This window comes from Haemaphysalis longicornis, unplaced genomic scaffold (assembly GCF_048455015.1).
Source record: "Haemaphysalis longicornis isolate Haplotype H1 unplaced genomic scaffold, Haemaphysalis longicornis Haplotype H1 scaffold_6, whole genome shotgun sequence".
NCBI classification, from domain to species: Eukaryota; Metazoa; Arthropoda; class Arachnida; order Ixodida; family Ixodidae; genus Haemaphysalis; species Haemaphysalis longicornis.
Window position 1 is genome coordinate 97,115,125 of NW_027526407.1, and position 24,706 is coordinate 97,139,830.

At 47.1% G+C, this 24,706-nt stretch overlaps 1 protein-coding gene across 1 annotated transcript; it reads right to left on the reverse strand.

Moving 5' to 3' along the window:
• Positions 1-15,518: 15,518 nt before the first annotated feature.
• Positions 15,519-24,354, reverse strand: LOC144141070 (uncharacterized). Its single transcript, XM_077672579.1, has 2 exons — positions 23,856-24,354; positions 15,519-17,183 (listed from the first exon to the last, which is right to left on the reverse strand). Exons 1-2 carry the CDS (start codon positions 24,312-24,314, stop codon positions 16,080-16,082), a joined length of 1,563 nt encoding a protein of 520 aa, XP_077528705.1. The 5' UTR covers positions 24,315-24,354; the 3' UTR covers positions 15,519-16,079.
• Positions 24,355-24,706: the final 352 nt, after the last annotated feature.

The following is a 24,706-nucleotide window of genomic DNA, read 5'->3' on the forward strand; positions in this document are numbered from 1 at the left end:
GGTGTACGGGAAGTAGTCAAACTGCAAATGAACAAATATGTCAACATTTATAAAAATAAGCGCCCGATCGACCGACTGACCGACTGACTGACTGACTCATCAACGCCGAGACGAAACTGCTAAACCTATAGATACTTACACATATTTACTTTAGACATACACCGTTAATCCTTTAAAGTGCCCAGCCCTAAAATGGGATCTCAAAGTTTAGCCAAACTGCTGGACCTTGACACTTCAACCTTATTCTGTAAAATACTATCCTGGCTTAGGAGCTTACAATGAATGAATTGGATGTTCAGTGACATTTCTCTGAGAGAAAAAAGAGCTAAAATGGTATTTTAAGATATACCTCATTATTTCACAGGGTCATTAGGACATCAAATTATTTTTCGCTGATTTAGGTAATCTACTCCAACGAATAAAAATGGTGTTACAGGTTCACTTTGTAAAAATGGCGGGTGTTTATTTGGAGTTAACAGACTTGTTGTTACAGACTTCTCAATGTGTTCTGCCCACTAATTAATTAATTTGGTCTTTGCTGACAAAATGTTCCTATATAAACACGCCGAAATCTCTTCCAGAATTTTCCCTAACACACCTTGCTTCGCCCAAGGGGTATTTGCGATGTTAAAAACGTAAAAACTGAAAATGGTTAAACGGCATCTATTTTCCGCCCAAATTGCTGCACCCAGACACACCAAATTTCGGGAGTGCATTCTTATCGTGAACTAAAAACTCAAGCCAGGTCAGCCGTTAACAGACAATAATACAGCGAAAAAAGGCCTAAATGTTTCTTTCGAAAATTCTTCATTAACTCACAGCCCCGTCCAAAAATAAAAATGCGTTTTTCTCATAAATGTAACCCTTAGCAATGCCCACAAAATATTTTGTGGACATGTCCCAAACAACACTGAAGGTGTGAATGTGGAGTCGGGGATAAATTGGGACTTTTAATACATTCCTCAGTATAAATTACATTGATTCACAAATTAGCACACAAGGGCACACACCGCTATAAATGTGCGTGCATGCGTGTTTCTGTGTTAGGGAAGCATAATCGGCTTACGCCACTTTAACCTACAGATTCCAGTTATCCTGTGTCCTCCCGCGAAAACACAGCGTGAAAAAGCAAAACCCCGCAAAACCACTTTACCTCAAAGCTGCTATTTCCTGTCATTGTATCTCCATTAACTCCCACTTTTGAAGATTATGCATTGCTGAGCTGCAATAGCTGTGGTTTTTACCGTGGGTTTGCAGACACGCGTGAAAAAAGAGTGTTATTTTGTTATTTTCTTAAACTAAATATCGGACACAAACGTTGGGTATTTAAATAGCATGTAACTGTTCAGATTAAAACACTTACCGGTCCTTTTGCGACTTTAAGAACAAGGTTGCTAAAATTGTTCCTCCCCATTACTCTCAGGTCGTAGTCGGAGATACAGTCGACTCCTCTGAATATTAAGTTAAAGTATTTCAAGGTTATTTAAGCTCTTCCGTTTTCTTGAAATCGGCTGTCACCGAACGCAGCCACAAGCGAAATTTTACTAGTTTCTCAAGCAGCTCTGCAAGGAGGTGGAAGCGTCAGTGACCATTTATCAGAGTTTTTGGAGCTGACGTCACAACCACTCCTCCTTCTACTCAAAGAGAAAATGATCGTAGCTGTGCGACGATACCAAACACCGATTCTCGTTCTTATATTCATATGCAAGTCAGCCTTACGATACCAAATTGCTCGCAAATGTCGCGCAGTATTCTGCGCTACAAGCTATCCATGTTCGAGAAAAATGCAACATTTACAACGACGTGGGAGAGAGCTTCTGTAATCATCCTGTCAGATCTGACGGCTAAAGTGCACCCGCGACGAAAGTTCACTTATGTCGATTGAGAGTTTCGACGCTTCGCTTCATGCATCGTCAAGCATCTTAGAGATAACACGTACCGCAAAGCGTTCTCTTCCATTGGCGACTGTCCGTAATTTCTTTTTCCCTTCCAATGTGTGTTTCCCACGCGGCGGCCTGAGATCGCGGTCATATTAGACGTTTCTCTCTCTCTCTGAATCATTCTTTTCCTCGAAGATATTGATTTTCTTACCATAGATGTCCAGTAGGTCCAGGTCGTGCATCTAACAGTCTTCTCTTGTATTCGCCGATGAAAATCTTTACAACCGCATGGTGCCTAGCATTGACCCGGCACGTGGACTCTTACAATGCGGCACACGTAAAGGAGTCATGCGGGTAAGAATACGTGACCAAACATTGTTACGGGCCCAAGGCAATTTATTCTATCTGCAACAATCAACATAGCAGACCCTTAATTGCCTTCCCACAAAGAGACCGCTAAACTTTGCGTGACAAAGAGAAAGTACAATGTTAGACCTGTCTGAAGAAAGTTATTGACGGGTTCGCATAAGTTGCTCTCCTTTTATGAATAAACCATGAAGTTGGGCTCATCCAGACGGAACGGTTGAAAGTAAATTTATTCACTTATCGCGATAGAACTTAGTGCCACCCCCCGTGTAGTAACCTACGCTGCCAACTTAGTGACCTTTTGCAGCGATTGTGCCATAAACTTCAAAATGCTGAAAATACGATCACTTATTCCCTACGTATGTTCGCTAATATACACTTTCGCTTTCCACTGCCACGAAGCTCCACCAGCACGACTGTAGACTCCACCAGCACGACTGTCTCCCCCTGAAGTGAATTGTGTGGAACCTACATAAGCCCATGAGAGGACTACGTCTGTCTGTCTGTCTGTCCGTACGTCTGTCTGTCCGTCTGTCCATCTGTCCGTCTGTCCTTGTGTCCATCCGTCTGTCCGTCAGTCTGTCATTTACACATTCGAAAATCCTCAACGTCTTCTACATTCGTCTGATATACTGAATGACACGGGTAAGTTGATAACTTGCGCAAAGTAAACGACTCAGTGATACCATAATTTCCACTATGCGGCAAACAAGTACGCGAGAACGACGTTACAAATTGCGCCTGTTTTCGTTGGTTAGGCCTTCCAGACGAGAACCCAGGTTTAAGCATTTACCTCATGGGGCGGCGGGACAAGCGAAGAGAACGATGTTTGCGGGTGAAGCGGTGTTTTCAACTGTCGGCCATGACAGCAGCAAGCCGAGCTTCGCCCCATACAAGAGCTCCGAATCGGGGGAGGGGCGGGGGGGCGATCACGGCTCTCCAGCCACCACTGTTGCCAAAATGAAGAGGCTCCGTTACCCTGGTCTTTGCACGATGAGACAAATTAGCATATCCCCCCAAAAAAATTGCGGAGGTGGCCCAAAGGTGGCCCAAAGTTCCATACGACTGAGTCATTTACACAGAATGCACGAGCCGCCTGCCGAGGTAAATTGTTGCTATTGCCTTGTTTCTTTTCCTGTTGTACATTCTTACGGACACATTAGGATCCCTACAGTTTAGCTGTTCATGTAAGAAGGGGCAAATTATTTCCTTCCAGTCATTTTAATCACGGTTTCGGTGGTATCAGGTGAGAAGGCGCATGCAGGTGCAGTTTGAGCGCCAGGTCGAGGGTGCACTTGCTCTTCCCTAGCCATGAAATAATAACCTTAATTTTAACGGTATGTAGGATGTTTGAAGTGGATAAAGTACTGTTACTGTTAAAGTACTGTTAAAGTAACTGCTGCTTGGTTGAAGGTTCAGGTAAAGAACCTACGGCCGGCTCTTTTGAAAGAACTGCCGATATCACACGGCGGAAAAAGCAGACGTTTCTGGAACCAGAAAAATCTTCATTATCATAATCATTATTGATTGGATTCACGCCCGCCCCCCCCTCCCTTCTTTTAACTTGAAAACACTTCTCAAGCTCTGCTGGATGATGATGATGATGTTCATTGGGGAAGGCCACATATCCAAACAGGGAATCGGCCAAACATTACTGGCAGGAAAGATCTCGCTTAACTACAGGATCCTGCATAAAGGAAGCCTCTAGCGCCCCACACACATCTTCGTCGGAGTTTGGGAAGCACAGCGATTTGAGCCTCTTACCTTTTCGTAGAGCTCCTTCTACCGGCGTCTTGTTCCGGCAGAAAAAGCCAGAAATGCGGGGACAATATTCCCGCCTAAAAAACCTTAATAGCGCAAATAATTTAGAGTTTAGTTAGCACTTTCAGCATTGCGCAAACGCTATTTCCTTGAGTCGTTGGCACTGCACATGCGCAGTGCGCACAGTGTGTTTTGCGTTTAGCGGACGTAACACGAACGCACGCTATTTCAGAAAAGTGCGTACTCTACGGCTGTTGCACGCCTTGCGTATCCTTGTGTTTACAACATGGCAGCAAATAGAGTGGAGCACTTCAGCGCTTGCGCTATTCTGTGAGCAGTACTTCGCATCTTACAGAGCGACTTTCTCGCTCCTATTTCCGTATATATGACCCGTGGTTTGCACGTTGCTCTAGCAGCATGTAAAACCAACGTGACATCGCTGATTGCCCGATCGAAGTTCCTTCAGGCTGGCCTCCGAGGTAGAGATAGAGAGAACTCTTTAATGTTGACTGGAGAGGCCAGCTGGGCTAGCGGCAGAACTTCCCATGCCAGATGAGAATGTTACAATGAAGTTTGAAAGACAACAATGAAAGGAAAAACAAAAATGACATATAAGTAAATACGCTCAATAAGATGCAAGAAACAACACAATTTGAGTAAAAATAGTAGAGAAAATGATGCCGCAGAACACCAGAATGTCAAACCAACAAAAAGAAACAAGATTGGGCAGTTACGTGCACAGTTTGAAAACTACAATATTTGTTTTCTAATCCAGAGTTCTCCAAAAAAAGCCCCAAAATTTTTGTCCCTAAGGTTGAGTCATTACCGTTCGCCCAAATTGACAACTGAAGCCTTGCTCCACGTCGTACCCCAGAAATGCGGCTAGCCGCTGTTGGTCGCGCAGCGGCAAATTGCGGGCAGATACACAAGTCCTCGGTAGTCTATCGCACAGCGCACGTGAAGAGTAGTGATGAACCCTGCTTTGATTGATTGATTGATTGATTGATTGATTGATTGATTGATTGATTGATTGATTGATTGATTGATTGATTGATTGATTGATTGATTGATTGATTGATTGATTGATTGATTGATTGATTGATCTTCTGTTTTAACACGCCGACGCAACGCAGGCGAGGAGACGAGCCGTAGTGGAGTGCTCCGGATTCATTAATAAAGTGACAAACCCTACGGTTTAAACTTGAAGCTTTGGGTGTAAGCCATTTTTGAGGCGCAGACAATTCAGTACTCCTTAAGACCCTTTCTTTAGCCTGGGTGGAATACAGAAGTACCGTAGAAGGTCAATGGTATACCAAGGTGGATATCTGCTGCGAGGGTCCCGCCACTTCTGCATTTGCTCCCTTCATCTTGTTCGGCAGATAAAGTCGCAACTATCCCCGCGAGAAAGGAAACCGTGTCGCGTTGCGTGGCTGGCGAAGGCGGCTGCATAAGAGGTGATATTGCCTTTCATTACTGCGTGAACAGGCAGCCATTGAAGCACGATGTGATGTCTCATGTTCCCTGCCGCTGTGTAGATTGTGTTGATTTCGTACGCAACCTGACTGCGGTGGTTGCATAGCCTTCGTCGAGCTTGCAAGGCACCCCGCGAGTCCAGAAAGATCACCCATCGCCGGGCAAGATTTGCGCCAATGAAATGAAGGGCAGCCTAGCGTCACTAGATAAGGTTACAGAGTGTCGGCACTCTTTTCTCCTATTGTTCCGTGCCGCCGTCAATGATCATTGGTCCGTTCGTATCCCGTGACACTTGTTTACACTGGGACGGTTCATGGGCGGCGCCATTTTCATGCTTGTGCATTTCCAGTCGGTAACCTGTGGTAGATTTAGCTTGTCCTCCATGTTCTGTGGCTGAGCGCAACTAAAGTCGTACGTATTAAAGATAACGCGTGTAGCAGCATTTCAGCAGCAGAAGTTCGTACGAAGATGTCATTTTGCTGCATCTTCGGCAGTGTTGTTTACAAACGACCCTGTAGAAGTCTGTGGCGAGGCCGTAGAAGAGGCAATCTCGCAACGCTGCTCAACATCAACATGAGCATCACTGTTGAACGTCAAGGCTGACTTGCGTGCTTGAGTGCCGCTACTGTTATACCTTATCCAGTGACGCTAGGGCAGCCCTTACAGCCGCTAGCGTGGTAGCGGTGGGGTGTTGCAATCAAGAAAAAACTGGTCCTCAAAAGCTGTGCGTGTGTGCTGTTGACAGGTTCGCTTCACGGTGGAATGCGACGGTGTGCTCCTGAAGTTGGACTGTGCTTGCTATGTTAGAAATTTGTTGTCATTAGGGACGACTCAACGCAGCGTACGCGGCTGAAAGCCCTCTGGACTTGCGCCAGATTGAAGTGACTTGCTGTTCAACCCCGCAGATCGCGGGAAGCGAGTGCTATCTCTACGACTGGCAGGAAGGGAAAGATCGCATGTTTGTTCTTGTGCTTTGACCTCGCAGTGTGAACAGTTACATTCTTACGTTGCGCTTGTTTGAAACGTATTTCTGGATGTATTTCGAGCCGAATGCAACGCATACGTTAAACCCGGTCTCTTTGCTCTGCGTGTTGTGCACGAAGGCCGAAACAAGTAACCCCTCGGATTGAATGCTTCCGCTAGAGATTCTATGCATGTACTACGAGAATATTCGCATTTTGTCATGCCCGCTTTGTCTTCGATACTAAGGGCGATGCGTTTGGATATGCTGGTTGGGTATTCACAAAAAATGGCTCAGGCTTAACTCAGTTAACCTTGGATACGCAAAGCGAAAGTTTGGTTTAGGCTAGTTATGTGTTCGTTTCTACGGAAGAACAGTTATCGCAGTACGGGTTTGTCATCAGTCCAAAACGAGAAAGGTAACTGTTGGTGTAGGTTGAGTTCAGCCGTAGGCGATGATATAATGTCTCCAGCCTAGGAGGAAGCTGTCTTGAAAGTCTTTATGCCAATCCAGGGTCAATCGCGTGCAAATATACTTCGTTATTCGATTCGGTGCACCATAGCCGGTTTCTTTCAGTTACTGCAAAGCGATGAGCCATGTTAGAAGCCTCTCTTTTTGTAAAGAACACTTTGCGGTCTTTCCGGTGGTTAAGGCCCATACGGGCCGCTTCATCGGCTTTTTTTATTTCCAATAATACCACAGTGGCCAGGTATCCATTGCCATTTTATAGTGTGTCCAGCAATTCCGTTTCGCCGGGCGCAAGAATGCGCAAGACGAGTCGCGTAGCCCGAGACGACCAGCGGTGCATGCGTGTGCCAGCAGCTGCGAAGCAATGAGGCTGCGAGGTGGTCTGCTGCCTATCAGCGGAGTGGCCGCACCCGCCGCAACCATAGAGTTTTTGACTATATACACTATACGCCTCGAGCTTCGCGATCGCTGCGCCGCCTGCCGCCGCTTCTCCGCGGTGTTGACGGGATTTGCGCTGCGTGGCTGATAGGGGCTCGTACAGTGTTTTGGTTCTGTTTCGCTTCTTTTCGCCTTTCCGCGCCCCCAAAAAAACTTGTTATGATGACGTCTATAGGCAAAGAGTACGTTTAGGTCACTTAAAAAGCAGCTGCATCTTCGTAGAGTACGCGATCGCCTGCAAGAGCTACCCGGGGACGCGGTTCTGCGCGCTTCGTCGCCGCTCTTCCAGGCGTCGGCGACGGTAGCACCAATCACCCATGTCACCTCCAAAACATCAGGCACAAATGAATTCTACTCTCGCCTCGTTTAGACCTGATACTGGCACAATGAGAGGCTGGCTTTATTTTGCAGCGTGGACAACGAATGCGGCTTCGTTTCGAATATATACATCGCAGAAAAATGTGTTTCGAGGATGTGATTACCAACCCCGGACAATAACTTATGCCTTTTATAACATATAAACCTTGCGAAAATATTAAGTATATTCGAAGCCTGTGCGTCGTTAAATATGTGCCCACACACGCCATAGAGCAAGAACCAAGGCAAGTTAATGAAACCACGGAAAAATAAATGCTGTGCAAGTGCGGAATTAAGAAACATAATAGTTCAAACGGAAATGAAAAAAAAAAACACAGTGCAGCTTCTGACATGCTAAAGACGTTCGTCCAAACTAAAGGCAGGTAGGGTTCCCTAGACCAACTATACGCGAAATGCACTGCTATTTCGCGAGACATCGGGGGGGGGGGGGGAGGGGAGGGGGACGCTGTGTACAAATGCGGAACGGAATCAAGCAATGAACGTTTTAGTAATCATACACACAAATCTCGCGCTCATTTTCCTTTTGTTTTTCTACTTCAACGAACAGGTGATCGTACGGCGGACGCATTTTTGGAAGTATACAGGGTAGGCTGTTCAACAAGCGATGAAAGGTGTCGTTCGAAGAGTGTGGTATGTGATAAGGCCCTGTGATTCCAGTTTCTGCTTTGTTCTGCAGGTTCCCTGTGCCATATGACGATATTTCGAAGAAGGGTTATAGTCGCGGACGCGGATTATATTCTGAGCCCGTATCCGCGCTGCTCGCAGAGGATATATGTAGCAGACGAATGTTTGCGGGCGCTCAGCTCACGACATGACGGCTCCGACGTCGTGTGCTTATCCCCGAGTATAATTATGCATTGTCTATCACATTTTGTTGAATATTCCCGAAATTAAAACAGACTGGCTTGTAAATGGTGGTGATCAATATGTGAGATAGAATATTGGCAAACGTAACTGGCGTTCTGTCAGGTATGAGTGCTCCGCTGATTGCGCACAAAACCGATTTAAATCGTAGTGTATAGCCGTAGCATGGACAACTGAGGACCCGCTGGTTACGTGAGACACTGCTGGTAAATTCAGGTCAGTGTAACTACAATCGGCTCCATCATGCGCTGGTTCCGCGACGCTGGCCTGTGACACACACCTGGTGCTTATACAGACCAAATATACCACACAAAGATTGCGTCAAACATTTATACTCTCGTAAACACACTGCCATTTGCGAACAGAGTGACTGCTCCACATAAACATGGATTTCAAACGCCCGCAAGCGGTATATCTCAGTCGCGAACGTGCCGCAAAAGCAGCGGCGGCACTGCGGAGCGGGACGCGGACTCCCGCGCCTTCTTTCGAAACGGGCCGCTAGGGGGATTTCAGTGGCGCCCCTACAGGCCGCGCTCGAGGCGTATAGAGGAATCTGGCGCCAGCGTCTATGCAGCTCATATCAATGCTCTCTGTGTCGTCATGGGTCGTCATTATACCATGAGCTCGCCTTAGTTTTCCCGTAGGCTTAGATTGAAACATTTTAGTGGCAGTATAGGCTCCGGACAGCGAAGTTTGCCGGGTGAGTGCACGCCAGCCGCGGCGGGCCCGCGCAACTCTGGGTCGGTCCCGTCGCACCGACCGCCTTTAGCGCTCGTGGACGCACCTTTTCAAAAACGTGTGCCATAACGTTTTGCATGCGTATCTGCTACATACTGCTACGAAGCCATGCAGAAATGTTATATCGTAGGGGGAAGCCCCCAAATGAAACGAGTCACTGATAGAATACTGTTGCCTTACTGCCGAGCCGTAGCCTGACACAGCTGGGAATATTCTGTTCAAGGCTTTGCATTCTTCCGCGGATATTTCTACTTCTTTTGCAATCGTGGTTACTGCATCTTGAAAAGTCCACAGTAAGCTGTGATCTACGATCAGCTTGTTGCGGGCTGGTTTACAGGCTTGTTAGCGGGCGGGAAATACACGTAAATGCGCATTAAATTTGTTCGCAACGAGGGGCACCATACACACTTGTAGCAGGGTACTTTATCACCCAGAGGTTCTACTCTGCTTCATCTAATATTTCGTGTTCTTATATACCCGTAATTAATACATATTATCGCTTATAGGGCGGTCACTTAAGGCGTCGGTGTTCCCGAATGTGTCGTCAGCTATCGGATAGCGCAAAATCATCGTGTCTTCTTGCAAAGGAAACTATGAAATGGTTGTCTAAGCCACTGAAAAGCTAGGAAAAATACAGGTAAGACGCGCAGCATAAAAAGTTGGAAATATATTGCCGCGAACCATACATTGGGTCTGTTTATTTATTTATTTTAATACCTCAAGGGCCTCCGCAGTGGCGGCATTACATGAGGGGTGGTACAAAAATACACTTGGTACAAGCATAGAAGGGTGACATTAGCTCCATGATAACAAAAATAAAATGCACAACGTCGGTTCAAAAAAATGTACAAAAATGTAAAATTCGGCGGACACGGAAATAGTATCAACACGCAATGCATTAGCGGTAAGGCTGAAACACAAATATGATGAAAACAACGAATAAAAAAGAATAAGCTGGAAATAGAAATCATAAAGCGAAGGGCATCAAACAAAGAAACGGCACCAATATATGGTTCGCGGCAATATGAACGCAGGACCAAATTTTCGCGTTAGAGGAGGGGGGAGCAGCAGGGGAAATTTTATCTATCCCATCCATTGTGATCGCGGTCACTCTTGACCAGTGAGGGGTGTCCTCAGTGAACTACATTTTTTTCTCATGAGCATTGCTGCAAAGGTGTTAACGCTAGTTAAAGCGCTACTATTCCTTCCTACCAGAGGTGTGATGCCGGACCCGCTAGCGTAGAGAGAAAAAAAAACGCTGAATACGAACATCTTGTAATTTATTTCGATATGCGTATTAGATGCTTACCCCAATGCTTACCTCTTTCCCTGCTCCCTCCTTGCCCAATGGAAGTTATCGCGATAGAATTCTCAGGAAGAGATTTCTGTCTCAGGGCATGTTTTTATACCGCTGGCTTGCTGGGCTACACCTGGAAGCCCACAGAGTGTCTTGGCGTAAAGTGCAACATAGACCGAAAGCTATCCATCTTCCCCTATCCGTGAGGCTGGAAAGAGTAATATTATCTGTCTGACATTACTCCTGCAGAACCGAATGACGATACATGAAAAGCAGATAACACGTCCGGCCTAATACACTCTCGTAATATTTCCATTATGTTATAATCGAAGTCATAGATTCAAAATCGGCATAGGACCGAATATGAAGTCTCGGGGACTGCATACATGTCACAGTGGAAAATATGCGCTGACGCCAATAAGTGAAACACGCGATGGAACATGAAGTCTCGGGGGCTGGAAAGTGCTCCAAACTTTCATTCCTGTATATAGAATTCATTCGCTATACCACTGTGAATGAGATTTAGTGTAAGTGCAGTGAAATCATCCGCAAGTCAAAATGGCGTTTTGCGTGTCATGGCTGGCGTTCTGTATCCCTTCCTTTCGGTATTCTAGGAATGATTCCCTGTGACCTTTCACGTCAACGTACGAAGCATGGCTTGTGACGGGAAATAAGTGCTGACGTGTCCTCGTACCGAAGAGCTTTGTCATCAGAATGTCAGCCTTAGGCATTAGGCTCACACTAATGTCTAAGACTTGCAGGTAGTGAAGCCGTACGCAGCTATCACGACCACCACGAAGGTTTAAGTCCACAATTGCCGCCGATCTGCAGGTTCGCTGCCACAATGATTTTCACTGCATTATTGTTGCTATAACCGTGAACTTCTTTCATTTTCCTTTCGAAGTCATAATCATTAGGACAACACCTTGGAGGGGCGTACGCTACGACGTGTCTTTCTCGTATACCGAGCAAGTGTTGCCACGATAACGCCAAACGCTGGAGGTCTTTATTTTTCACCAATTTTGGCCAATCTCCCTAAGTGGGTATTCTTTCCTTGACAAACGTGCGCCGGGGACGCTGGGCGTTCGTCGCGAGGCACGCACACACGAGCGCTGGCCATTTTCTTGGTTTTATTAACTGCCTAACGGTCGCCGCGAGGCCTGCGCTCACGCGCGGGGCCCCGGTAGTTTCTTGTTATTTTTAACTGCGGATACGAAAAATTGCGATTTTTTGCCGCTTAAAAAAATTCAGTGCCATTCCACTCAGTGAACGTAAATTGCCAGCGATGCTGTTTGTGGGTTAAGGGCTGGGAACAAACTCCCCCGCTGAAACCACGGCGTTGCGCCGGGGAAGCATTCAGCGGCCTTGAAGCCACGCCGACGACTTGCGTTTTGATGCGCAGCCTTCTTTGCTGAGTGCCAACACTACCAGGACCCTGCAACGTCCTGCGTTCGCACAAAAATGCAGAATTGGCGGAAGTAGCACATTGTGTCGCTATAATAGCGGAAATGGAGATTATCCGTTGAACGGAATTTCCAAAAAACGAAAATAACTAAAAGAAAAGTAGAAATTTTACAAATAAACTGGAGAAATTAAAATTATGAACATTCGCATCTTCAAAACGTGAATACTAAGCAAAACAGGCCGAGAAAAGAACGTTGGAAAAACGTATAAAAGAAAAAAAAAAGCGCAAATAAGCGAACCGTGCTCATGCCCCGAATTTTCGCGAAAAGGACCAACTGGCGAAGGTAATATATCTAATCCATACAACAGCGGAAATGGAAAATATCGGTTAAATACACTTACCAAAAACCAAGAAATGAGAAAACTAGAAAATCAAAATTTCACAAAAAAACTGACGAAATAACAAAATATGCATCCTATACACCTACCCCGAAAATCGAAGACCAAACAAAAAAACCGCAAAAGAACGTTCGAAATAACATAAGAAATTGCGAAAATGAGCAATCAGTGTAATTTCCTGGATTCCCGCTGAAATGCATAACTTGCGGAAGTGACACATTTAATCGTTAAAATTGCGTTAATGGATTAATGGTCCAACAGAATTCTTGAAAAACCAAAAACTAAGAAAAAGAGAAAAAACTAGAAGATAATCTCCGGCAATCAAAAATACGCATCATGTAAATGTCCTTCAATAAAGCGAACACAATTAAAAGCTCGAAGAAGACCGTTGCAAAGACGAATAAGCAAACCGAAAAGAGACCAATCCTGCCTACGCCTTGAATCTGCGGAAAAATACATAAATGACGAAGTAAAGGTACTTAAATGCTACAAATGTATAAATCTACATCATTGGCGAAAACAAACAAAAGAAAAATTACAAAAGTTTTTTAAAAAGGCCGACGTTTTTGGCTACCCATAGCCAAATTTATTTACACGGGGCATAAGAATGCTACGCATGGATAGACAATTCTCTGAATTCCTGTGGATTTTTCGTAAGGCGATATTCGGGTCTTCATTATACTCGGTGACAACTTAAGAACGGCACCGGAAGTTGCCGCTGTGCCTTATCACCGCAGCCGGATGTTTCTCCGCACGGCGCAAGTAGAGCGTAACTGGGAATATTTTGAACATGGCGTAAGCCGTTCCCGTGATTTTTTGGACTTAATATGCTCATAAACGACTCCAGTGACAACAAACAAACTGCGTGAGACAAGGCAGACGATATCACGCATTCATAGCAAACGTCTTTCAAAACGCGCGCACACTGACGTCACGGGTCCGGCGCTTTGGCGGAGTGATACACTACATGAGGTGGTGCCGTTCTTGAGTTGTAAGGTTTCAAACTTGTCCTCGAACCGATACTCGTTGGTGGCCTCCTCCTGCCGCATTCGCACCCATTGGTGCCTCTATTTTTTACTCATGAGTGAGCTTCGGTGTACAACAGACCATCTGGAACAGCCAGCTTACAAAAACCAACCTTACACAGATCATTTTAAAGCCGGCTTCACCTCTCAACGTGCAGGCAAAGCGGGGAAGACATCCTTTCAGGGAAAATGTGCGCCATCTCATATCAAAATATGAAGTGCCGGAGGTGAACAGGTTGCCAAAGGAGAGGGTTTGACGAACTGACGAGGGGATCGGCTTTCCCGGTCTACGCACGCAAAAACGCGGGGTTGGCCTAAACAGCTCCATCGTAACAATCGAGTACACCGCTGTTGGCTTGCAGTGCTTTAGCCTTCTTGTCAGTGGCTCTCTCTGCAAATTCAGTACGTACCTAGAGGGAGATGTGCACGTACGGCGCCGCTACTCACGCGCGGAGCACCGACTTCACGGGGGGCACTCTACGCAGCCTCACCGCTGTTCACACGGACACCACTCCACACCGTGCCAGAAACAGCTTCGTTGTCGCGTCACAGGGTGTGCTGTGGTGTGGTGGGGGTGCACAGTAGTTATTAGCGCGGCCTATTTGGCTCATGCATATTCATAGAGGCAGGGTCATCTCTCAGGCTGCAGAGGAGTTACGGGCGTTCACCCCGAAGGTCAGTTTCAAAGAAATCACGCAGTGTTCTAAAGTGACGCGGCAAAAATACTCTGTCCCCCAACCAAAACTTCTCAGAAAAAGACGAAGCAACCCTACGCCTACTTCAAACCTACACTATCGCTAACGCGACCCGGCTGCGCTCTGTGTACCCTAATCGGATATCTGCAGAATGTCAGGGCGCCCTACCTTAGATCATCCTAGGGTGTGCATAACACCCATACTTCCCTCCTCTAAGCTCCCCACGCCATTTTTCTGAGCTTTGAGAGAACCTGACGACCAGCGGTCAAGTGGAGGTCCCGCTGATTCTTTTGGCGTCCAAGGCGAAGACCCCCCCTCCAATCGTCGCATGGATCTCTGGACTGAGGGACCACTCTTACAAAACAGCTCAATAAACGTTTCTGTACCATCGCCGCCGCCTATGGAGACATAGTATCATGGTTTGCGGGAAGATTAGACAGTTATAATCAAAGGGCACTTTATTTGCAAGTGAACGCTGGGTCACCGGCCATCTCACGCGTTTGTTGCGTGTCACGCGTTGCGGACAGATGTCCGGATTTCTGGTGGGAGTCGCCGAAGGCGACTCAACCAACGTTATAACAACTACCCAGGAGTTATTAAAAGAATTACGAAGAAAATTCAGCTAGCAGCACCCCATCTTGCTCGTGCGGTGGGCAAGGAAGACTTACTTCCAACGGGGAGCCGCCCAGTTCGCGATGGAGGCCCTCCAACGCCAGCAGTCATAGATGCTGCCTCCCCTACAGGAGGCTGGTATCTGCGACTAATTTAGCCGGCCAATAAAGATGTTGTTCTCTCTCTCTCAGCAAAAGCTGTGCACACGGAGCTGGGAAGTTTAGGACACTTCTGCATTGGGGCACCAGGCTTGTTTGAGAAGCGAGTATTAACTTCGCATGCCCAGGGGTTCAGTAATAGTCCTCCGGGAATTTCTTTAGTACATTCATTATCTGCGTACACAACCTTTAGTGGTCTAGTGTAAGTGCAATGAAATCATCCGCCAAGCTAAAATTGTGTTTAGCGTGTCATTGCTGGCATTCTGTATCCACTTCTTTCGGCAATGTAGGAATGAATCACTGTGGACCTTCGCCTTAGCGTACGAAGCACGGCTTTTGACGGGAAAGAACTGGTGAAGTGTCGTCGTACCAAAGAGCTTTGTCCGTTACCCCTTGAACGAACATGGAACAAGCAGTCAGTTCTAGCATTTTATTTGACATACTTATGTCTTAAGTTTTTGGGCAACAGCCCTTGCAACAATCAAGCAAGTCAAACATTTGGCTCTTAAATTTGTTCACACAAGTTACAAATAATAACAAAGTGCATCAAAATCAATAGTCCAAAGTACAGGCTAACTCTAGGAATAACAACCTCGAAGTATGAATCGCGCTTTTTTTTCATTACAACTTTACCCTGTACCATAATAAATGAACGTGTTCACAGGTACATGAACGAATAAGCTTCGCGCATGAAGTTCAGGAGTTCTCGGTGCAATGATCCTTGCCCCAAGCGCTGTAGGCCAGCAGGGGAGCCGAAATGGATGCCGGTTGCACAAAGGTTCAGCAGCCGAACTTGATGTAGTCCCCGGCAATTCGACATCAGATGAAGCATATTCACATCACATATAGCTGCGTCGCAGAACGGGTAGGTAAAATCGTATGAGGCGTGGTTCTGGTAAGACCAGGAGGAAGTCACAGACGGCATAAAGGCCGTCCGAAGGCACAGTTTGAGCAGTGCAAACTGCGAGTCCTGTCAGGGTATTAAGTCACCAGAAATGTCTGACCCACAATGGGTTACGACAGCTCATGGGGTGCGTGCTTTTGTCTTCCTAGTGGCCGTATGCACATTTTCGGGGAAAGATGGTACCACTCCAACCGCAGTAGTCAGGTGACTAGTCAAGTACGCCTCCAAACCGCAAGGCGCAATCTGTAGCAGCTTCTTCTAAGACAACACTTCAAACCGAACACGAATTTCGTCTGCACTCACGTAACCTTCGTTCTCGAGATCTCGGGCGAGGCAGTAGTCACCTGTCAAGCAAACACCTCCATGCGTCTCTCCCTCGGGCCTATTGAGACACTCATTGGTTTGCTCGGGGTCGGGCGCAAAGGTCAGAGATCTAGCTTCGGCTCGGTACCCACAGTGAACAAAAGTGAGCCGGCAGGGTTTGGCGAAAGGCCACTCCAGATGCTCGTCGTTCATTCCCACCGCCATCTTCAACCCTATGTGGACCATCAAGTCACCCTCTCTATCTTTCTTGACAGTGATGGCAGGAGATAAATGGTAGCCGTGGAAGTAACGAGGCTGGCTGTAGTCCCAAACTTGACCGTGGAGGGTCGCCTTGCCCTTCAGAGCCGCCCACCCTCGTACGACCCACTCGTGGATGTTAGGAATGCTTGAGGCGAACTGGAGGGTTTTTGTGCAAACCTGGAGACATCTAGTGAACTCCTCGTTCATCTGTTCCTGAAAATCGCTCGTCGTTTTCGTGCGTTCACTCTCAATCAACTCCAGTCGCTTGTTGATCCCTTCGGCAATGTTCCTCAGCTCTTCCATGACCCTCATGCAGACGTCATTCTGAATGTTGTTGGCCTCAGTCACGTGGTCCTTCATGGAGGCCAATGTGTCCTCCCTTGCGCCGTCCAGGCACTGGGTGATAACCAACTCGCTCTGCTTTCGTTCGTAGGTCACGTGGTCCTGTAGCTTGCGCAGATCTTGCCGCAGCGAAGCGTTCTCGTTGAGCAGTCGCCGCAAGCTCTGGGTAACTTCCGCGGCTTTAGCAGGGTCACCCCACATGCTCGGCACTGACGACCTTTCGAAACTGTCGAGGTTGTCTTCTGCGTCGTCGTTGACCGATGCCTTTTGGTTTCTCCGAAGGATGTTCGAGGCGCACCCATTGCGCAGGTGCTCCACGATGTCTTTCTGCAAGACTCTCTTGCCGCATTTCCTGCAGCTGACGTGGTAGAAGAGGCAGTCGTTGTAGCAGTGTTCGGCCATGGACCAAGCTTCGGTCACTACATCGCAGCCATTCTTGGTGTTCCAGCACCGGGCCTGCAAAAAGATCATTCAGAAGAATTAGTGTAGACTTGTACATCCCGAACTTCATCCACCGTAACGCAGATACTGGCCTGTGGGAATTGCTGACGGCCTTTTTAAGTACCCTAAATATCTATCACACAGCTAATTTAAGGCATTACGTTTGAATGAGCGTGTCAATTTGCACACGGCTGTCGAAGTAGCGTGCATAAAGCACCGCAAGATTTACGAAGGAAAAGAAGTCATTTCGCTACTGTGCTTTTGATAAACTGTGGAAACATTGAAAGAACAGACACCGGTAGGAATATCACGCGAATGTTTTACACACCTGCAGTGCAAATGCCTATTGTTGGCGGCTCTGTCCGTACCCTCTTCGTTATAAAGACACTGCAAATCGTCTCACCGACTATTCGGGATTGCTTCGTGCCAGAGTCTACTTCAACACAAATCTCCCACAAGAATTGTTGAGATCCGTTAACTATCGCAAGAGTTATGATTTGATGTTTTGGTGCTTTATTTGGTGCCTTAAGCAGTTGAGTGGCCTAAGGTACCTTCAGTACACCCTTGCAAAACACCGGCATAACACGCGCTAAACACCATGATAGAAATTACAATAGAAAGGAACACAATTTCACCAAAACACAGAGCAAGGAGTGCTATGGAAGAATAAGGCTACACGGATACGTAAATTGCAAAACGTTGCTGAGTGTGAGTGGCCAGTTCTTGCTGCCATATCAGTTTCAATTTGAAAGATGACAGTCTTTCCCTGGGTAGGGAAATGTGAAAGCTCGTGCACTCGTATCCCACCCGCATATCCCATAAAATATTCTGCGGATAGAAAAACCTTTTAGTCATTTATTTCACCACCTACACGACAGCTATGCAAAGATAAAAAGAGCTCGCCAACTTCTTCACCCTTACCTGCACCGCAAATTTTACAGCCCCCCCCCCCCCCTTTATTTCATATCAGTTACTCCTTTTAAAAAAACGCTTTCACTGTTCTCTTGCTCACACCCCCTCGCTCGGACACCATACATAAAGTGGGCGTACCGACAAGTCGTAGAGGCATGCATCACGATTTTGTTTTGCTCGTTATGTAGCAACGCCAGCAGCTACTTCTCAGGACTCTATCACGCCAGGTTAGGCTACCCTAGTATCACGGCAATAACGCCTTAATTGATACTGTGCCTCTTTTCTGTACCCACCAAAACCTGTATCAATCCTTTCGGTGATGCCATCTGACCATGAAGGATGACTAAATAAAAAAACATATAAACCCTTCACCAATCTCCCTAATGAGAATCTAATCCCGCCCTATATTGCAATTGTGACCCGTTCGGCAAAAAAACCTTTGCCATGTTTGAAGGCGATTAGCAGAACTCTGTCAAGCAATACCTCAATTTTCGCGCTGAGAGTGCACAATGAACGCGCACGCAATTGCACCGCAAGGCTAAACACAGACGCTGCTGGACGCAGTGGCCGCTCTAACGCGAGCGCTCCGTACCATGGAAGCGGCCAGTGCCTTTCTAACGGCACACGTCCTTAATCTTTCCTCCTAGTAGATAATCCGCACCCCGCCCCCATTTGTAACAAAGAGCGATTAGAAGCGTTGACTCTGCAGCCACGCGAGGCGCCGGGTTGTCCTTGGCTGATCTTGGAGGTCAGATTGACGCCGCGACGAACCAAGTTTTTACTGTTTGCTTTATAGGTAATAAAGCTCTCGCTCTAAAAATGCGCGTGTATCACACGCAGTTTCTCTTGCCTGACCACTTTGTCGAGCTATTAGGGCCACGCAGCGAGACGGGCATTATACTGCTGTCTCAGTGGTCTTAACTTGGATAACGAAGTGAAATTAGATATGATTTCTTAGGCACTTTCAGAAATCGACAACCCACCTGAGCAATAGTGGTGTTAAGGAGGAAACGTCATAATCGTAAATATATATTGAGTGAAACAAGAAGGTAGGTAGGATTTTTCAAGTACTACAGACAAGTGCCCTGTAACAAAGTTCTTTATTTCAGGATACACCATTATCGTCTTTGCAGCATATGTACTCCCCTGGCCACACATTGGTACCTAAGTTCAATTAATTCCCGGTAAGGTAGTCTGCCAGTCTTCACTGATTCTTTGTGATTCTTGAACATGATTCTGTTTTGACTGCGCTGAACTTCGGGCTGTCTCAGTATGAACTGCACGACGAGCACTGTACCCCTCAGGCTATTTCAACGCTCTGCGAGGGACAAAGAAAACGATAATACGTTATGAAAGTAACGTGAGAAACGATTTATCTCTGGCGGAAAAGTGATTATAGGGCCAGGCGTATGCCAGCAAGGTTGTCTCCCTCCCGGACTCGTATCTCTAGCTGAGCAACAACGGCCGCCGTAGAGATAAAGGGAAGGACCGTACATCCAAAAGCATTTGCTTCCAGCCTAGCCTAGAAAGAATGCCCGTCACTACTGAAGCGCAAAACAATAAACAACACTCATCGCATCAGTTGTCATGGCATTGACAAAAATGACAACGTTTGCCGTGCGGCAGCAGACTAGCCTTCGTATTATCTTGTGCAAACAAACTACACTAAATTCCGGCCCCGAATGGCGACAGTATCCTCGCAGAACATTGATTGATTGTAGGGTTTTAACACACCGACGCAGCGCAGGTGATGAGGCGCGCCGTAGTGGAGGGCTCCGGATTAATTTTGACCACCTGGGGATCTTTAACGTGCGCCGAAATCTCGTACACACGGGCGCTTTTGCTTTTCACCTCCATCAGAAAAGCGGCCGCCACGGCCGGAAATCGAACCCGCGACCTCGTGCTCATCGGCACAACGCCTTAGCCACTGAGCCACCGCGGCGGGTGGTCCTCACCGAACAACGGCGTCGCCATGCGGTGGAGCTGGCGTCGTCAGCAAGTGCTGTTAAAGTTTAAAAACTGCGCGTACGAAGCAAACCAGAAGGGGCATCACGAAGATAAAAAAACGGAACCGCAAAGATAACATTCAGGAACCTTGGTTTCTCTTTTCCAATAGCAGACAACAGCTTCGCCTGTACTGGGGTTTATAAAAAGGGGATTGGGTCTATAGAGGCCAAAGTGTCAATGTTTTTCCTGATGCAACCATACTCCTGTAACAGGGACCGGAAGAGGAGTCCCACGCTTTCTGACGGCATGGGTGGATAAGCAAAGCGACAAATTACCCGCCGTTTCCCCCGTGGAGAAGCGGGTTAATGATTATATTTCTTGAGATCAAGAAGGTTGATGCGTATTATTTCGTAGTGTGGAGCGGAGTGATTGTAGCGTTCCTTTGCCGAGGCAGCCGCATTTCATCCTCTCCTCACGAAGCTTCGAAGTATGGAGTATTGTTTGACGTGTGTGCATGTGTATTGGGCGTGCGTCGACGTGAAGAGGAACTGACCCCCACTTTAAACACGAACTAAGAGACAGGCCTAAAGAATGTCCTGAAGGCTTTCTCCTAACAAGAGCTGGCTGTTTTAGAGGTGGGAGAACAGAGCTCACAGTGACACTTCTACTCGCCTTAATAAAGCCTCGAGTGACACACACCGTGCCTGCCCACAAACAACCAAGCCTGCATCCGCTTCACAGCGATGTACAGATTGCTCGGGCGGCCAACTAGCACTGTAGTTCAACTGGTTGGAAGCTCTCGTAGTACAGCCTGACACGACGCAAAGATGCCTTCAGTGCTCTTCTAATGTTGCTTACCAAAACAAATTTCTGAGACCATCTCAAACGCCCTGTCCTTTATCTATAGCGGTGGTAAACTTTATTATTGCTTCTTTATTCTCCTTATACTCTCTTCCCTCCCCTTAATATTATCAAATCTTGATTACGGTGTATTCGCAAAGAGAAAGAGTTATCAACCAATTAATCAATCAAATACTTTGTTTTCGCCAGTACAGCATCTGGTGAAAAAGGGTATGGCCAGAAAATAAAAGCCTTTATTTCGGCTTGCAACAGCTCCGGTCTTCCAGCGACTGGACCAAACCCTTTGCTGTCTTTTCAATACAACAACGTCCTTCATCCCCCTGTCGTCAGCCTTCGCAACGTAAGAAGCGCTGAAACTTCGCTTATCGAGGAAATGAGATTACATTGTGTTGACAGAAGCGGGCACTGCCAGCCGAGGTACGCTTGTGTTATCAGCTCCGGACTCACGGCTGACAGTTTGCAGGTCTGCCTCGCAACAAGCATGGGCTTCAGAAGGGGGCGTCGGGGGGTTCCGAGGGCAAACCCCCCAGCCCCCCGGCCCGCTTGTCAAAAAGAAATGGTTCATTGATTGATTTGATTGATTGTAGGGTTTAACGCGCCGACGCAACGCAGGCGATGAGGCGCGCCGTAGTGGAGGGCTCCCGATTAATTTTGACTACCTGGGTATCTTTAACGTGCGCCGAAATCTCGTACACACGGGCGTTTTCGCTCTTCGCCTCCATCAGAAAAGCGGCCGCCGCGGCCGGGAATCGAACCCGCGACCTCGTGCTCAGCAGCGCAACGCCTTAGCCACTGAGCCACCGCGGCGGGTAAGAAATGGTTCAGCACAACCTGGTCTTGGTAGGATTATATAAATCATGGCGCCCAGAAAAAACTGTCTTCCGTGATGAAAAGCGCGAGGCTCAATACCGACGAGTCATTTCGCCAGAACGTACGACCGGCCTGCAACGGCTAATCGTTACGTACTTTATATAGGAGGGTTGCCAGTTTTTAGAGTTGGTGTGTTCATATCTGATCACAGCGCGACAGACGAGAGACTGGAGAATAACCACACGACTAGCGCTGTGTTATTCAGAACTCGTCCTGTGGTTATTCTGCTGCCGTCTCGTCTGTCGCACTGTGATTAGAGGCGTTACGTAATCCCCGATCCACCTTGATTTATTTCATATCGTAACGGGCCACTGACGCTTTGCTATCATTATAGTTTTGGTGTTCCTTCAAGAAACAGTAAGTAATCTGCCTTCAACGATTGCACTCACAATAATGATTTTATCACGCGTACAGACAAATTCCAAGTGCAGTTCGAGGGCCACGCAGAGAGTCTATAGCTCTTCCCTAACCAAAGCATATTTTCAATTATAACATTACGCAGGATGTTTAAAGTGGATACAATGCTGGAAATTTCGGTAAATGGTGTTTGCTTCAAGAATAAGTTGGAAAATTTAGGTGCACAGGAAATATGACTGCGTGATAGCAGTGGAGCCTCTAGTTCCGTTCGGTACATACTTGAATGCTAACGTGTAGTTACGCACTAATAATACAGGCGACGCAGGTGCCGTTGACGTACAATGAGTGCTCACGCTTATTGCGTCACTCCCACACATATCACGTCACTGTAGAGCAAAATTTGAAAATTGTTCAATATTTCTTGCGATTTTTTGGTTTAAAAATATCTTTCCTTGCTGAAATGAAGCTAACAGAGTTGCGAAATGCTAATTCTTTCAAATTAAACAAAGTTGTACTTTGTCTTCATGGCATATTTAAGGAACTCTGCTTAACAATCTGATTTGGCTATTTAATTAATTTATTACTCTTGTTCACCCCTCCCCGTGCAGCTGAAGAGGAATCGTCCGAATTTTCCCTTTGCGAGTGATACGCCGTGCTTAGTTCGCCGTTATCGCAAAACAAAACTCGCCTATATTGTCTACGGACATGACTACGTCGCATCTTGTATAAAGTGAATGTTAACACCAAGAACTCGCATCATCCAAGGTTTCGCAGTGGCTTTAAAAGGCGAAACTGCAAAATAGCATGTTCACTACGTAAAGCCATCGTCCGGTCTTGTGATGGCTGTAAAGTGAAAACTCCCACAAACAGCAACATAAGGCAGAAACCACTAAAATCATCAGTCAGACTGCTCGCTTCGTGGTTAAATTTTGCCGGCGGGTTGAACCATATAGCCATAAAAGTTACCGAAAAGATGCCAGAGTTGTCATGGAAGAAGAAAAATACGATTATCCGGAAAAAACTGTCGTGTGGGAGTACCGAGCGAATATCTAAGACAAGGTACAATTTGCGAGCATAGTTACGAACCTTGTATTTAGTCTGCTATTGCCTGAAGTGTGTGTAGAGGGCCCGTTTTTACCGCCGCTCCCCTCCCCAAAGAAGGAGTTATTCTGAAATCATTAACCGCCACGGCGGCTCAGTTGCTAAGGCGTTGCGCTGTTCAGCCCAAAGACGCGATTTCGATTCCGGCCGCTGCGGCTGCTTTACAGGTAGAGGCCAAAAAACGAAAACTCCTTGTGTCGAGATTTCAGCACGCGTTAAAGATCGCCAGGTGGTCAAAATTAATCCGGAGCCCTCCACTACAGTGCGCCTCACAGCCCAGGACTACCTTGATGAACGGCAGCTTTTTATGTGTACTCCAAGTGTCCCCACATCTTGCTAGGTTCTAGAAAAGGGTGTACCACAAGGTGTTGTACTATGTCCAGTGCTATTCAACCTGACCCTCATTTCACTAAAGCGAGTCCTGCCGCGTGAAGTGAAGATCAGGTTTACTATCGGCGCATTTAATCCCCGAAATTTGAGTTTTCTACTCTAATCCTTACTCTAAAACCTCTTTTGCGACCTGTATAATCGCGTGTATGACTATCTCGTGGGTATCATTGATTTTAGTTTTTCCCACCTGCGCATTTAGAAAGCTTTGTGATTATATTTGCTAAAGCGTCGATTCAGCGCCGCACGTACCTTCCGCTTGGACACATCGCTCAGCGGCAGTGGAATCCACTCGATATCCTCCGGGTGGAACCGCGCCCTGGGGTGAAGCGGACAGACTTGACCCTCAGCCCGGCACGCTGAGTAGCACGTCGGACAGACCACGTCTCTGCAGGGGAGTAACGCCGCTCTGTCCGGCACAACTCCGCACAAGCTGCAGACACGCGCCGGCTGGAACGGTTCCAGGAACTCCATGGGCCTCCTGTCGAAGTCCCGCCCGAAACCCAACAGCACGTACGTGTACCATCGTCCGGCGGACGCCATGTCGGGCACTCCAGGCGAGTATTTCGCTTCGAGAGAAGCGTAGACACTAAAAAAGGGCACCCGCGAAGCTGGCTGTTTGTCCGGAGCAAAGATGTGGCGCTTGGGTGGGAACCGATACGGCAGCAGGGCAAGGTCTGCAGCGCTTGCAGATAACAATGTCTGTGACATTTGTTTTGCTGGAAGGCTTAAAGAGCTGCAGTGGCGGCTTGCCTACGGTCCGGTCGCTGATATGGACACAGTTCCACGAACCTAGAAACGATAAAAGTGCACTGTTTGATTGCAAGCTGTGAGTCACAACGCGGTAGAGCACTTGGCGCTGTTCGCCCCACTTGAATTCTGAGTACGCGTCCGGAAGAATCATTCTATGGCTGTACGCGCGCAAGCACGCACACACACACATACACAAATGGAGGAGTCACTCTACCCTGGGAAGAGGGATACGGAGCATAATCATACTAAAGGGACCCTGAACACTTTTTTCAGCATTTTGATAAATCTTGAATGCTTTCAGTACGTAGTTACAAAAACATCCAGTACGTACAATTGCGGGACACGAAGTA

What these genes read in the sequence shown, in the direction of transcription:
- LOC144141070 (XM_077672579.1), bottom strand. Translation starts at nt 24,314, where the DNA reads ATGTCACAGACATTGTTATCTGCAAGCGCTGCAGACCTTGCCCTGCTG. An exon ending in GCGATGTGTCCAAGCGGAAG is followed by an intron (nt 17,184 to 23,855) that starts GTACGTGCGGCG and finishes ATCTTTTTGCAG; the next exon opens with GCCCGGTGCTGGAACACCAA.